Source organism: Rhodotorula paludigena (assembly GCF_050403205.1).
Source record: "Rhodotorula paludigena JCM10292 DNA, Rt_paludigena_JCM10292v1_ctg57, whole genome shotgun sequence".
NCBI classification, from domain to species: Eukaryota; Fungi; Basidiomycota; class Microbotryomycetes; order Sporidiobolales; family Sporidiobolaceae; genus Rhodotorula; species Rhodotorula paludigena.
In genome coordinates, this window is record NW_027481401.1 from 49,101 (window position 1) to 62,696 (window position 13,596).

The 13,596-nt window shown below is 66.0% G+C and overlaps 4 protein-coding genes across 4 annotated transcripts; 1 reads left to right on the top strand and 3 right to left on the bottom strand.

The window, feature by feature from the left end:
• Positions 1-631: 631 nt before the first annotated feature.
• On the bottom strand, positions 632-1,187 carry JCM10292_005618 (uncharacterized protein; the record flags this gene model as incomplete). The annotated part of the gene is made up of 2 exons (XM_076651782.1): positions 632-766; positions 825-1,187. 2 exons carry the CDS (start codon positions 1,185-1,187, stop codon positions 632-634), a joined length of 498 nt encoding a protein of 165 aa, XP_076502654.1.
• A 626-nt stretch (positions 1,188-1,813) lies between these two features.
• On the bottom strand, positions 1,814-3,566 carry JCM10292_005619 (RlpA-like double-psi beta-barrel domain-containing protein; the record flags this gene model as incomplete). Its single annotated transcript, XM_076651783.1, has 4 exons — positions 1,814-2,120; positions 2,190-3,074; positions 3,135-3,258; positions 3,329-3,566. The coding sequence occupies 4 exons, from the start codon at positions 3,564-3,566 to the stop codon at positions 1,814-1,816; spliced, it is 1,554 nt and encodes a 517-aa protein (XP_076502655.1).
• Positions 3,567-4,635: 1,069 nt separating this feature from the next.
• JCM10292_005620 (uncharacterized protein) lies at positions 4,636-9,660 on the bottom strand (the record flags this gene model as incomplete). The annotated part of the gene is made up of 8 exons (XM_076651784.1): positions 4,636-4,889; positions 4,953-5,083; positions 5,149-5,245; positions 5,310-5,910; positions 5,978-6,375; positions 6,433-6,908; positions 6,976-9,236; positions 9,298-9,660. The coding sequence occupies 8 exons, from the start codon at positions 9,658-9,660 to the stop codon at positions 4,636-4,638; spliced, it is 4,581 nt and encodes a 1,526-aa protein (XP_076502656.1).
• Positions 9,661-10,498: 838 nt separating this feature from the next.
• On the top strand, positions 10,499-13,489 carry JCM10292_005621 (uncharacterized protein; the record flags this gene model as incomplete). The annotated part of the gene is made up of 4 exons (XM_076651785.1): positions 10,499-10,817; positions 10,898-12,486; positions 12,553-12,778; positions 12,840-13,489. 4 exons carry the CDS (start codon positions 10,499-10,501, stop codon positions 13,487-13,489), a joined length of 2,784 nt encoding a protein of 927 aa, XP_076502657.1.
• Positions 13,490-13,596: the final 107 nt, after the last annotated feature.

The window sequence follows — 13,596 nt, forward strand, 5'->3', positions numbered from 1 at the left end:
GGGCGAGCGCGAGGAGGAAGAGAAGGAGTGGCGCAAGGCATCAGCCAGACCGACCGAACCGAGCAGCGGAATGTCGACGCGTGCAAGTCTGGGCATCTGCGCCTGCTTGGGCAAGCGAGCTGTAAAGGCCGATCGCAGAGACGAGGCAGGTTGCTTGCCCCGTTCGGTGAATGAGGCGCTGGTCGAAAACACAATGCTTGCTCGCGCGCCAACTACAGGCTCTGTAGCTGGACAGCCGCTCGCAGGTTGACTTGATCAACTGACCCGACGCTGTGTAGCACGCTTGAGTGAGCGCAGGGGGCTCTGTACCCCAGCGTCGCCAGCGACAGACCGCCAGATGGAGCCAGCCATCTCACCACTTCCTCGCGCCGACACTTGAATATTGATCGGCAGGCGTTACAGACGTGGATGAAGGCTCATTCGAGAAGAGACAACGACAGAGACACTCAAGAATGTGCACGAAACAGGGAGGACTGAGGAAATGGCGAAGAGTTGATGGAAGGATACAGGCGCTCGAACGGAGTGATGAAGCGCGGGCGATATATACAGCTGCAACGGGATGGGGCACTCAGTACACGCCCTTTGAAGCCTGGCAGATGTGAGTACTCACGCGAAAGAGCGACAGCAGCGTTTACGTCTCGCGCATCGTCGGCGCCTCCTCGCCACGACGAGCCTCGATGCCGTCGACCGTAGCTCTGATCCTCTGAGCACGTTGCTCGAATTCTTGCTTCTGCACGCGGCGCTGGCGGAAGATGAAGTAGACGCCCTGCGACGCACAGCGTCAGGACGGTTCGGCAGAAGAGGGGCTCTCACGAGAGACGTACGAGGAGCGCGAGGAGCGTGCCGAGTCCCAGTCCGAGGCCGAGCCCCAGCGCGAGACCTTGATTGACGCCCTGCGCGCTTCCCTCGGGCGTCGCGAGTTTGGCGACGCCCGCCGCCGAGGACGACTCGGGAGCGGGGAGGTAGGCCGTCTCGCCCGCTGCGATCGAGTAGCCGGCGATGTTGGACGGCCCGCGAGCGGCCGTGAGCGAGACGGAGAGCGGCGGGCGCACGACCGACGACGACGAGGCGGCGGACGGCGCCGCAGTTAGGGATGACGACGAGCGCGAGAACGACGAGGCGACGGACGAGGGCGAGAAGGACGGCGGGGCCGTCGTGTACGAGCGCATCAGGTCTGAGAAAGACATCGCAGCTGGTCTCTCTCGGTGTGCGTCAACTGGACCGTGGTGGGCGAAAGCGAGGAGAAAGCGGGAGCAAGTGGAGCGCCGCCAGGAGCCGAGTCGCCCGCTCACTCGCGTTCAAGCGACAACGAGCCCATGGGTGGTGATCGTTACTTTTGCAAAGGGGCGCGCTGCATAAGAGCAAGAGGAAGAGAGAGACAGAGAGGGAAGAAGGAAGGACAACGAAAAGGGGAGGAACCGCCCGCCCAGCAGCCCGGCTCACTCGCCCTGCGCCAATGCCAAAAACCCGCCAACAGACCTCGCTCTGCAGGGAGATCGAGGCCGATAACCAAAGGGAAAGGAAAGAAGGGAGACAAGGAAGGAGGAAGAGGTGTCGTCGCATGCGAGGTGGGTCGTGATAGCTACAAAGGGGCGACCGGAAAGCTCGTGCGACTGGCGCGCGATCGGGCCGAAAGAGGAGCTGCCAGGCGTCGAGCCGGCGCTGGGCGGAGACAAGGTGGAGAAGGGCGAGGTTCCGGACCGACGGGTTGAAAGAGGGCGAAAGAGGCGCAGTGAAAGGAGGAAAGATGCGATTGCGAGGCGAGAAAAGTGGTCGTCGAGTCCGAGGGAACCGCCTGGTGTCGAGCGGTCGTTTACCACCCGCCGAGCGAGTTGGTGGACTTGAACGTGAGGCGCTCGTTGCGGCCGCCGGTAAGCTTCCAGGATGCGCCCTTGACAACGTCGTTCTTGTTGTCGGTCCACGAGCCGTACAGCTTCTCGAACGAGCCGTGGATGATGTCGAGCGACGACGGCGTGAGGACCCACGTGTCGTCGAATGCGTCGGCGATGTACAGGGTCGAGGTGCGGCCGTCGGGCGTCGTGATCTCGGCCTCGAGACCGCAGTACGCCTTGGCGGCCGCCTCGTAATTGCCGCCGAAGTTGTTGAGCATCGTCTTGAGCCTGAGCCAGGGCCTCCGAAGGTCAGTCACACCGCACGAGGAGAGGTGACCGAAGCGGAAAAGGACGCACGAGGGAGCAAAGCCCGGCACGCTGTTGTCGTACGGGAAGCCGCACCACGAGTTGCCGTTGGTCGAGTCCTGGCCCGAGTTGGTGTTGTACCACGAGAGGATGGCGTCGCCGTTCGCGCCGCGGAAGCCCTGGATGTTGAGCTGCGTCAGGAGCGTAACAGAGTCGCCCGTGTCGGCCACCTTGGTCGCCTGCGGCTGCGCCGACGTGGTGGTTGTCGTCGTGACCGCCTCGGTCGTGGTCGTCTTGGCCGCCTCGGTCGTGGCGGGCGCGGCAGAGGTGGTCGTCGCCTTGGGGGTAGCCGACGTCGTGGTCGACTCCTTCCACGCCTCGCGCGCCGCCGAGGTCGAAGCGGGAGCCGCTGCAGAGGACGTCTCCTCGTCGCAAACCTCGTCGTCGTCGTCGGAAGACGAAGCCTCCTCGTCGTCATCGCAGACCCAGTCGTCGTCATCATCGCTGCTGGCCGCAGCCTCGGCGACAGGAGCAGCCGAGGTGGTCGCGGCAGGAGCAGCCGAGGTAGTCTTGGCGGGCGCCTGCGTGGTGGTCGTGGTGGTGGTCGTCTGAGCAACGGCCTTGATTTTCGCAGCCGTCTTGAGCGCCTCCTGCGTGGTCGTTGCCGCAGCAGCCGAGGTCGTCTCGACGGACGCGACAGCCTCGGCGTAGAACTCGACGGGGAGCATGCCCGTGTCAAAGTCGCCGCCGAGCGCCTCGTACGCAGCCTTGGAGAAGGTCGTGTACTCGTCGCGGTTGGCGGCCGTGACGACCGTGACAGTGACCGACTTGCCCGTCGACGGCGCGGTCACCTCGATCGAGGTACCGCACAGCGACGACTTGGTGCGGACGTCGGGGTAGACGGAGAGCGGAAGGCCGACCTGCATGGCAGAGTTGCTGGAGGCGAGACCGAGTCAGCACGGCTGAAGTTCGCAGAATAAGCGCGACGAGACGCACTCGATGGCCGTGTCGCACGAACCAGACCAGCCGTCAGCCTTCCACCAGATGGCGGTCGAAGACTGCTTGGTCCCGGCGTCGGCGCGCGTGACGAGGACGGCGTTGTCGGCGGAGCGGGGCGCGACTGTTCGGGTCAGGGCGGTCAGTATCCCGTGCGCCGACTTGCATGCAGGCAACAAGACGTTGCAACGCACCCTCCGAGCGGCGGACGCGCTTCTGCATGCGCTTGTTGAGGGGTGCGTTCGCGGCCTTGGCGGCAGCAGCAGCGCGGCGGTCGAGGGCGGAGCGGACGGGGACAAAGTCGCGCGCGAGGTGAGCGTGCGCGTGGCCGCTGCGGATGCCGTGGTTGTGCAGGCTCGGCGCGTGGTAGGCGGCGGCCGACGTTGCGAGCGATGCCGCCGAGAGGAGAGAAAGGGCGGTCGAGGTGAGCATCTGCGCAACGAGACAGCGTAAGTGTCGGTTATCTGCATCAGTCGGTCTGACCACGATGCGAAGCAAGAGGGCGGGCAGGGACCCTCGTGCTGGCTGCGCAGTGACGAGTCGGCGAGCGGGACTCACGATTGCGTTGAAGGAGGGTCACAGAGGTGTCAAGGGAGTGCAAGAAACGACAGACTGTCCGGCAGGCGTGTGCGTTCAACTGTGGGTGCTCGTGTGGCGGGGACGCGGCGCGGTTCGGTGTCGCGGACGACGAGGTTGAGCGACGGGCGACGGCGAGGGAGAGGGAGGGACGAGAGCAAGCAGTTCACGGCCGGGGCGTGAGCGTGTTGCTGCCGCGAGCGAGCGATACACAGACGCAGGGAGCGAGGGAGAGACGGAGCAAGAGAGAAGAGAAGAGAGGACAAGGGCCAGAGCGACGCGGCGTTGGCAGCGACGAGGTGCGAGCGCCTGCAACGGTCGCCGTCGCCGCGCGTGCTCACACCCCGTCTCCCGCTCATCTGGACAAAGTCAGACGCGTGTCTACCCCTAGTTTGACTCTCCAGCAGACCCTTGCACCGCACAGTCACCCCGACGAAGCCGTGCAGCGAGAGAGGACGCGTCTTCCATTTCCGCTTCACCTCGTCGCGGCGCGTCTCGACTTGCTCAATGATTTTCGCCAAGGCCTCTTGCTTCGCGCTCGCATCGTCACACAGCCCACTCACGCAAGGCTGCTCAGCACGAGGCAAGGGCGCGTGTGACGATCCGCTTGCCTCGTCGGCTCGCGCACGTCCCTCCCGGCCGCCCCGACAACACCCTTGTCGTCGACCTTCTCAACCGCTCGTCTTCTCGTCTTCTCGCCGCCGTTGTCGCGCCTGCGCAGAGACGACCGCTCAGATTGATACTGCGTGGCAATGCTTGCCTTAGTGTGATGGCACATACACGAACGACGGATTGAGATGCTACACAAAGGCGATGAGGAGAGGAGAAAGGGAGCGAGCGTGGATATGGATACAGTTTGCGGAATAATCAGAGTACAGCGGGAGAGAGTGTCTGTGGGCTTGTGCGCTGTCGCGCCGTCATGCGCTCAATAGCAGACCTGCGTCGGGAAGACGACGCCATCGGGCCTGACGAGCGCGACCCTCTTCGCGCCCGCTGCGAGCGCCGCCGCAAGGCCCAACCGGCCGGGCAGCGATCCTTGATCGCCCACAAGGTGCGTCGGTGCGAGCCCTACCGGCGGGCGCACGAGGACGAGCTCCGGCGACTTGAACCGAATTTGCGGGCACGGCGTCGAGCCGAGGTAGATCGTCAGGTCGGGCGTGAGGTGCTGGCCGTGCAGCGCTGCAAAACGCTCTGGTCAGTATGTCATAGGTGGAAGAAAGGAAGGAGAGAGGCGGAATGTACCGAGCATGCCGGCTTCGCTGTCGCGTGACGGCGATGCGAGGGGACCTTCGAGCGACGTGATCGTCGGGACGTTCGGCCCGATGAGCAGGTGCGGGCGCGGAGTGCGGTACAAATGGTTGCGAGGAGGGAGCCTGCAGCGCCGGGACAGTCAGTCGGTGCGAGCGCTTCGCGAATGCAGGAACCGAAGGGAACGAACCCGTTGCGTAGAGGAGTTTCCATGCTCTGCACTGATGGCGGAATGAAGAACGTGTGCCGCGCGACTTCGACCTGTACCATCGACCAGATGCAGTGGTCTTTACGGAGCAGTGTGAGTTAGCATCGCCGCCACGCGTAGGAAAGAAGAAGCGGCCAACGCACCTCCAAGCGGGAGCGTCCACACCCTCGACTTCCCCTGCTCCGCGCCCACCGCAAGCGTTGACAAGCTCGTCGACGACTGCCCGCGCTTCTTGCTCTTGGCGAGTGCCGCGGCCGCCGCCCTCGACGAGCCCTTCGACCTGCCAGCGCCCGGCTCGTATGTCCCGTCGAGCTCGTCCATCTTACTGAGCTGCTGCGCCGACGCCGAGCGGGGGAGCGGCGTATGCACATCAAAGTGCTGATGGCTCGCACCCCCGAACGACTCCCTTGTCGGCGTGATGGGCTGACTCGCCGGCTCGCCAGGCGGCTTGACGTAGGCGCGACGCTCCGCAGCCTGGTGCACGCCGACGTCCTCGTCGACGACGCCGAGGAACGAGTCGGGCGTGAGCGCGAGCGACGGGCCCGCAGAGGGCGGCGGGGAGGACGGGTCCGAGCAGACCTCGAGCGCGATCGGGCGGTACGCTGAGACGGCTTCGCCGAGGCGCTCGTTTGGCAGCGTGGGGTATAGAGACGCATCGTTGGGAGGCGCGGGCATGACCGGCTCGAAGGAGCCGCCGCCGACAATGACGTTCTTGGCGTCGACCCGGCGAAGCACGAGGATGGGCTGAAGGGAGAAGGGAATGCGCGTCAATGTCTGCTGGCCGCCTTCTCCAAGCACGAGATAAGCGCACCGAAACGACACCAGTAGCGAGGTCCTGCAACACGACAGTCTGGTTGTAGTACAGCGCGCGCTGGCTCTTCGGGTCGTACGGAACGGCGTTTGGCGGCGGCGCCGGGAAGCCTGGCTGCGCTGCACCGGGCACGCTGCCGCTCGCCAAGGTCTGCGGTCCCGTGACGTCGACGGCGTAGACGACGAAGGCGTCCCAGGCATTCGTCTTGGAGACGAAGCGGACGTCGCGCGCGTCCTTGGGCGCAAAGGTGCGCGGCGTGTGCAGGCCCGCCATGGACTGCCATTCCTGAGTCGGGAAGATGGACGAGATGCCCGAAGTGCAGAGATAGCGTGTCGAGCCGCTGTACGTCTTGGTACGGTTGTACAGGGAGACGAGACCGCCGTGGTGAAGTCCAGCGACTGCAGAGAAAGCAAGGTCAGGTCGCAGGAGAAGAAGAGCTTCAGTGAGGAGCTTACTGTTGCCGGCAACGATGGAGCGCTTCTTGGACGGCTTCGAGATGACCGACATGGGCTTGCCGACGAACTTGGCGTAGACGCGCGGCTCATGGTCGCCCAGGCCGGGCTCGCACACCGTCACGACAGCGTTGACCGTCGTGCTGATGTCCTTGTTAAGCTCGCCTGCGACGCTTACCGCGAGCGACTTGCTCATGGCACGACCTGCGAGCGGCGGAACGTCGTCTTCGTCGCGGTCGAGGATGAGCTTGCCCTCGTGCGAGATCCACGACATGGACGCCGACTGCCTCGGGAAGACCTTGTCCGACGAAATGCTGATGTAGACCTCCGGCGCGAGTGTTGCCCGCTGCTGTGGCGACGGCGGCGACGGAAGCTTGCCCGATGCCGAGGCGGCGGCGAGCGAGAGCGACGGGTGCGCATCGAGCGTCTGCCACCAGGACGATCCAAGGAGCAAAGCCATTGGCGGGGGAGCAAGTAGACTGGCAATCAAGAGCACGTCAGTCGTCGGGACTCTGACACTTCGCACAGCCGAGGAACGTGACGCACCGCTTCTCGGTGCCGTAACTTCGCTGCGCAATCTTCGGGTTCATGACAACGACAGTCCGCTCGCCAAGCTCGAGGCGGTTCGGCGAAGCGAGATACTCCTCAATCTCTCGCTGCAGGCGCTCGTGCTGGTCCTCTGCGCTGGGCGGACTGGCCCGCACGTTGCGTGCGCGGGAGATCTGCGCCGCCGAACCTGCCGAGGCGAGAATGAGGTCTTCGTATGCCTGCTGCTGTTGCTGTTGGAGGACGCCACCGTGGTGCTGCTGTTGCTGGACCGCGAGGTCGTACGGCCCGCCGCCGTACGGGTCGTACATTGCTGCAGGAGCGACGCCGAGCATGGCGGAGGGCGGAGCCGACAGCGACAAGGGCGCCCCGTGACCGCGAGATGCGCCGCCTGTCCCGGCAAGGTGCATCTCCTCGACGCCCATCTCGAGGCCGAGCCCGACGGGATCGAGGCCCTCGAGCGAGACGCCAACATTCGGCCCGTGGGCCGACATGGGCCAGTCGTGCGCGCCGTGGTGGTGCTTGGCTTCGTGCTGGTGCTGCAAGTGGTGCTGCGGGATCGGCGGCGGCTGCAGCGACGACGTCCAGACGGGGCCGTTCCCGCATCCGCCGCCCTCGCCGCCGTCGAGGTGCTCGTCCATGAGCGTACTCGAGAGAGGGCGCGCGCCCCTGACGCCGACGGCTAGACTGCGGCCGCGGGACCTTGGCTCGCTGAGACCGGGACTCGCCGCCGCGCCCGCGAACCCAGAGAGGCTCGATCCGCCCATGGCGGCTTCGGCGCTCGCGCGACGCGCGACGATGTGAGCTTGCGACGGATGGAAGGCGCTGCCGCTGCGGGCTACGGGCTGGTCGGCCGAGTAGCGGCGGCGTCGACTGGCGACGGGGACCGGCGACGGGCTGCACAGGCCGTTGGGGCTGGCAGGCGAGAGAAATCCGCCTGTGTCGACTGTAGCGGGCGTGCCGAAAGTGCTGGACGGGTAAGGCGAGAAGGGCGAGAATGGAGAGTAGCGCGGCGAGCGGTACGGGCCCATGCTCCCCGTCGAGGCGGTCGGCGGCTGCTGGTGCTGCTCATGACGCTGCTGCTGCTCGAAGAAGGATGCTGCGGCATCCACCGAGATGCTCAGGCCGGGGTTGCCTCGACGAGCCGAGGAGGAGAACGATGGCGAGGCGTTGGACTGCGGCGGGTGCATCACGCCGGCACTCATGGTCGAGGGCGAGGGCGCCGTCGGCCCGGATGAGCGACGTGCCGGAGTTCGAGGGCCGTACGGACTCGAAGGCGAGTAGTCGTACTCGTGACTCCCGCGAGCGAGGCGGCTCGGCGTCGATGGTGTGTTCGACAGGCGCCTCGGAGTGGTCGGCATGCCCGCCTGGGCCGCGCCGCCTACGCCGCGCGAGGGCGACATCGACTGGTGCTGCAGCGACCCGCTCGAGCGGCGCCTCGTCGCCGACGAAGGGTACGGCGCATAGGCGACGGGCGAGCCGCACGACCCGTTCGCAGCGGCATGCTGCAGCGAGAAGCGCCGCGGTGCCTCGTCTGCGGAAGGCGGACCGTACTGCTGCTCCTGGAAGGATGGGCGTTGCTCCGGCGAAGGACCCGAATACGAGTGGTGACGCGGGATGTTGGTCGAGACGGGCGGCGCAGGTGAATAGTGCTGGCCGGTAGGAGCAGAGTGGCCTACAAGCTCGGGCGCAGCTTGCGTGTGTGCGTGCGCGAGGCTCGGACGGTGAGAGTGTGGGTTTGGCTGGAAGGGCGAGGACAGCGGCGTAGCCGAAGCCGAAGACGGAGCGGAGGACGGCGGATATGGTGACGGTTGGAGCATGTTCTGCGGGACGGGACGTTGCGGCGTAGGCTGATAGACAATCTGCGGCGCGACCGAGGTAGGCGGCTCGGCCATCAGCCCGTGCGTATGGTGCTGCTGCAGGGTGGCGTCCGCCTCATAGGCTGTTTGAGAGTACGACTGCGCTGCGAGGTCGATGGCGAAAGGCTCTGCGCTCGCCAGTTGGGCACCGCTAGAAACCGGGTAGTGGGGATAGGCGGGATCTTCGAGCGTAAGGGGCTGGTCGTACGTCCCGCGAGGCTGCGCGAGCTTGCAAATCTCGTGCTCGTACAGCTCCGTGCCAGGAGAGATCTCGCCGCTGATAAGCGACACTGGTGGCCGGAGGGTTTCGTCGCTCAGGCCAGTCCGCATCGGTGGGGGGGCGAGCGTGTAGTCCGAGTCGAAGTAGGACGGTGCTAGCGGCGCCTCTTCGTATCCCATTGCCTGTGAAAGCTACACGTCAGCAATGTATCAGGAGTTCCGCCCAGACAAGGCAGAGACGCACTTGGCCGTAAGGCTCACGCTCGCTCGTGCCGCTGAGCGGATAATCGCCCTCGCTATATCGCCGGTGCTGGTCTGCGACAGCTTCGTGCTCCATCAAGGCATACTCGCCCTCGTCGTACACGAGCTCCTCTTCATGGCCGGGGTACGCCAGGTTGGAGGAGAGGTGGTGATGCACGAAGCCCGACTGATTCGGCTGTCCGGACGTCGTGAGCTGGGGAGTGAACCAAGACGGATCGTGCGGGTCGAAGTGCGATTCTTGCAGCGGCGTGGAGTGGTAGGCTCCCGGGAGGGTCGGCGAGTCGTAGTTGTAGGCGGAGATCGGGAGCGTGTGCGGCGCCTGCGGCTGCGATGCCGCGGTGAACATGGCCCCGTGTATTCCGTGCCAGCACGGGTGTGGCGCTAGTGGGCTTGCTGGGTCGCAAGGAGCGGGTCCAGCGATCAAGAAGCTTGGAGATGAGCTGCGCTATCGCTCGTGCAGCGGCAAGTGCAGACAGCGCCGAGCTCAGCGGACGCTCTGATTCAGGTGCACTGGCTCGCAGGAGGGACCAGGCAGCCTGCACGAGCAGCAGAGCGTAGCGCAAGACGAAGAGCGGCCGAGGAGTGTGTCGGAACGTCTGCCTGGGCAAGGTTGGAGCGCCTCGGAAAGGCTTGAAGCGGGACCCGGTCCTACGAGGCAGGGCCGCTAGCAAGGTCACTCGGAACCACTCGGGCAGCAGAGCGGGCAAGCGGAACCTGTACGCGCAGGCTTCACGATGCCGCGAGCGGAAGGGACGACGGAGAGGGTGGGCTCCCGTTTGCTCGAACGGGAAGGCGTCGGGAGTGCGCCGCCAAAGCGTGGCGCACCGCGGGCGCAATCGCCTGCGGTGCAACTGTGGGGCGGTCTGCGTGAGTTTGCGCGTGCGCTGTCTCGCATGTAATGAACGGATGAAGGGCAAGAGGAGGACGCGGGCGCACGAGGCAGGCTTGGAGGCAGGAGTGGAGCGGAAAGATCGCTAGACAGGCGCGCACTGTGCAACACTGGTAGGCTGACAAGTCTGCAACGCTCGCCCAGCTCTCGTACTGCTTTGTCGCGCGTGCAAAGCTGGCCGACCTTGGCTCGTCTCGACGCCTCGCGCACCGATCCGGCGCGGTGTCGGCGTTGACCTCTCGCCGACTCTCACTAGAGCGCGTAAGAGCACTGCAGAGACGCGTCAATCGCAGCCATGGAGGCCGTCCACCAGCCTGCGGCACCCGGCGAAGCTTCCGACGCGACCATCAAAGTCGATGAGGTCGACGCGTCCGCACTCGACGCTGCTCACGCGCTACCAGCGGCGCAGACGACGGCTTCAGACGTCGAGATGACTGCTGTTACGCCCGTCAAAGGCGCCGCAGACGGCCCGGCGGTGCAGGAGAAGCGGATGCTTGAGGTCGACGGACCAGCGGACGTCAACGGCGAGGCAGCGAGCAGCACCTCGCAGCCGCCCAAGAAGAAGCCGCGCAAGTCGAACGGACCCAAGCCCGTCACGCAGTACTGCCACCAGGGTGCGCGCGGCACCTTCGGCTCGCCTTGTGCTCTTGGCAACTTTCGCGAGCTGACACCTTGCCCATTCCCCGGTACACAGACCACCAGCCGCACGATGTCACCAAGGTGACGCTCTTGCGCTGCACGGGCGAGAAGCCCGCCGGCAAGCCCAAGCCGGGCTCGACCGACCCGCTCCCGACCAAGCCCTGCACCCTCTCGTACTGCGAGCGCTGCTTGCAGAACCGCTACAGCGAGGACGCGCACGCCGTCAAGGCTAGTGGCGCTGATGCGACGTGGAAGTGTCCGTCCTGCCGCGGCCTTTGCAACTGCAGCTCTTGCCGCAAGAAGGCCGGCCTCGACGCGACTGGCCCGCTCAAGGAGCTCGGCAGCTCGCTCAACGGCGCCGCGCCAGATGCCTTCTCGTCGACGCCACGCGCTCGCTCGGCGGCAACCGCAGCGCGGAGCAAGCTCTCCGCCGGCTTCACGTCGAGCGGGAAAGTTGCGGCCATGTCGCTCTCGTTCGACACGCCCGGTGGCAGCAGCAAGAAGACCAAGGCGCTCAAAAAAGTCAAGGCGACCAGTAAGGACGCTGGGGGCGCCGACGACGGTCTGTCGGACTCGTCGCTCTCGGAGCTGACGGACTCGGACGAGGAGGCGCCGAAGAAGAAGAAGCCGCGCGCCAGTCTGAAGGGCAAGGCGAAGCAGTCGACGAGTAGCCCTGCTCCGGCAGGCCGTGCGAGCACGGACGCAGGCCCAAAGCGGGCCATGCCGCCGCGCCCGCCTACCAAGCTCTCCGCGCCGCCAAGCGTACACGCCCTCTCGTCCATCTACGCCCAGTCCTCCTTCCTCCCTTCGGACGAGTCCCTCCTCGCACGCATGCACGTGCGCGAGTTCTTCCTCCGCTTCCTCACCCTCATGCCGTCGCTCTCGCCCAAAGCGTCAGCATCGTCCAACTCGTCGTCGTCGTCCCGCTCGTCGACCAAGCAGCCTGCCGCGCCGTCCGCGCAGCTCGCGCGCGTGCTCTCGGCCCTGTCGGACGACATACTCTGGCTGTGGAAGGACCGCGACAGCGCGGCCGAGGCGGTGCAGCTGCGCCTGCTCGGCGCGCTCGCCGACCTCCTCCTCGCCGAGAAGGCGTGGACGGGGCACGTGCACAAGCTCCGCCGCGAGGAGCTCGACGACGTCAAGAGCGAGGTGCGCACCGCCGTCGCGGGCGTGCAGCGCCATCGCGAGGTGTTTGATAAGCCGTGGCGTTCGGCGAGGAGCGTCGTCGAGCGCGGGCCGGAGAAGTGGTGGCTCGAGCGGGGCGCCGAGTGGGCTCGTGCGAGCAAGGAGCAGCGCGAGGCTCTTGAGCGCAAGCGCAGGGACGAGAGGAAGAAGGCGCGCGAGAAGGAGGCGGACGCGGGGGACGAGAGCGAGCTGAGCAGCCTCGACTCGAGCGACGACGACGAGCCCGTTGCGAGCTCGAGCAGCGTCGTCGACGGCGAGCACAGCGGCGCGGGTGGCGACGACGAAGAGGAGGTCGACCAGCTTGCGAGCGACTACGAGGAGCCGCCGCCCAAACTCGACAAGGCCGGGCGACGCATGAAGGGCGAGCGAGACATGCCGGCCGAGGAACGCCTCGCCGTCATCTGTGGCCTCGTCGAGCTCGCAGTCGGCACCGAGGCCGTGCGGAACGAGATGCATCGCGTGGGTTCCGTTTCTCTCACGCACGCGGTCGAGGATTCGGGCTGACTTCAGCGTGCGACCCCGCAGGCGACCAAGGCGTCTGACGCTGAGCTCGTCTCGATTAACAACCGCCGCCGCGCCCAGCGTCGCGAGTTGCAGGAGGAGAAGGACCGCTTGACGTCGTCGCTGCCCGAGAAGCCGCCGGGCAACTCGGTGTCGCTCAAGGTCAAGGAGTGGCAGGACGAGTGCGACAAGGTCGAAGAGCGCGTCAAGCAGGCGGAGACGGACTCGAAGAAGGAGGGCTGGCATATCCGTGCGTCCATTTCTCTCTTTCTCTCTTTTGCATGCCGCTCATAACGGCCAAACCCGCGCAGAATACGACTACTACATGAGCGCCGCCTGCACACGCCTCCGATTCGCGTCGCTCGGCGTGGATGCGCATGGCACCGAGTACTACGTCCTGGCACCACCGCCAAGCGAGCTCTTCCGCAACCCGTCTGCGGCCCTCACCTCCGGCTTCCCGTTCGACCGCAAGCCGAGCGACGACGGCATGCGCGACTACCCGCTGAGCTGGTGTGTTGTCGCCCACGGCCAAAAGCCCATCGTCCTTTCGATCGACGATGGGCGCACCAAGGTCAAGAAGGAGAAGGACGAAGACGACAAGCCGAAGCACGACCTCCTCAGCGACCCGCCGCGCCAGTGGTACGTCGTGCGCGGGCTCGAGGGCCTCGACGCTCTCGCCGACTGGGTCGACTCGCTCGCGCGGCACACCGAGTTCTCGCTCAAGCTGGGCCAGTTCCAGGTCGAGCACCCGAAGAGCAAGACGGGCGGCGTCGTGCGGCCGCCGCCGAGCGCCAAGGAGCTCGAGCGCCTCGAGCGCAACTTCGAGCGCCTCGACGTCGAGCTGCCCGAGCGGCTCAGGCAGTTTGCTGACGCGATGAAGTGGACGAGCGAGCTGGCGCAGCAGAGGGCCGAGGGCGGCGGGAGCGCGCTGGTAGAGCGCACGAGGGCGCACAAGGCGTGAGCATGGTTCTGTTGTAGCTTGCAGGAGACGTGGCAATGTTGCCTGATGCATCTCGCTGGTGCTGCCCAGTCATCGGTCAACGACGTCAACGACGAAGAGCAGGACGG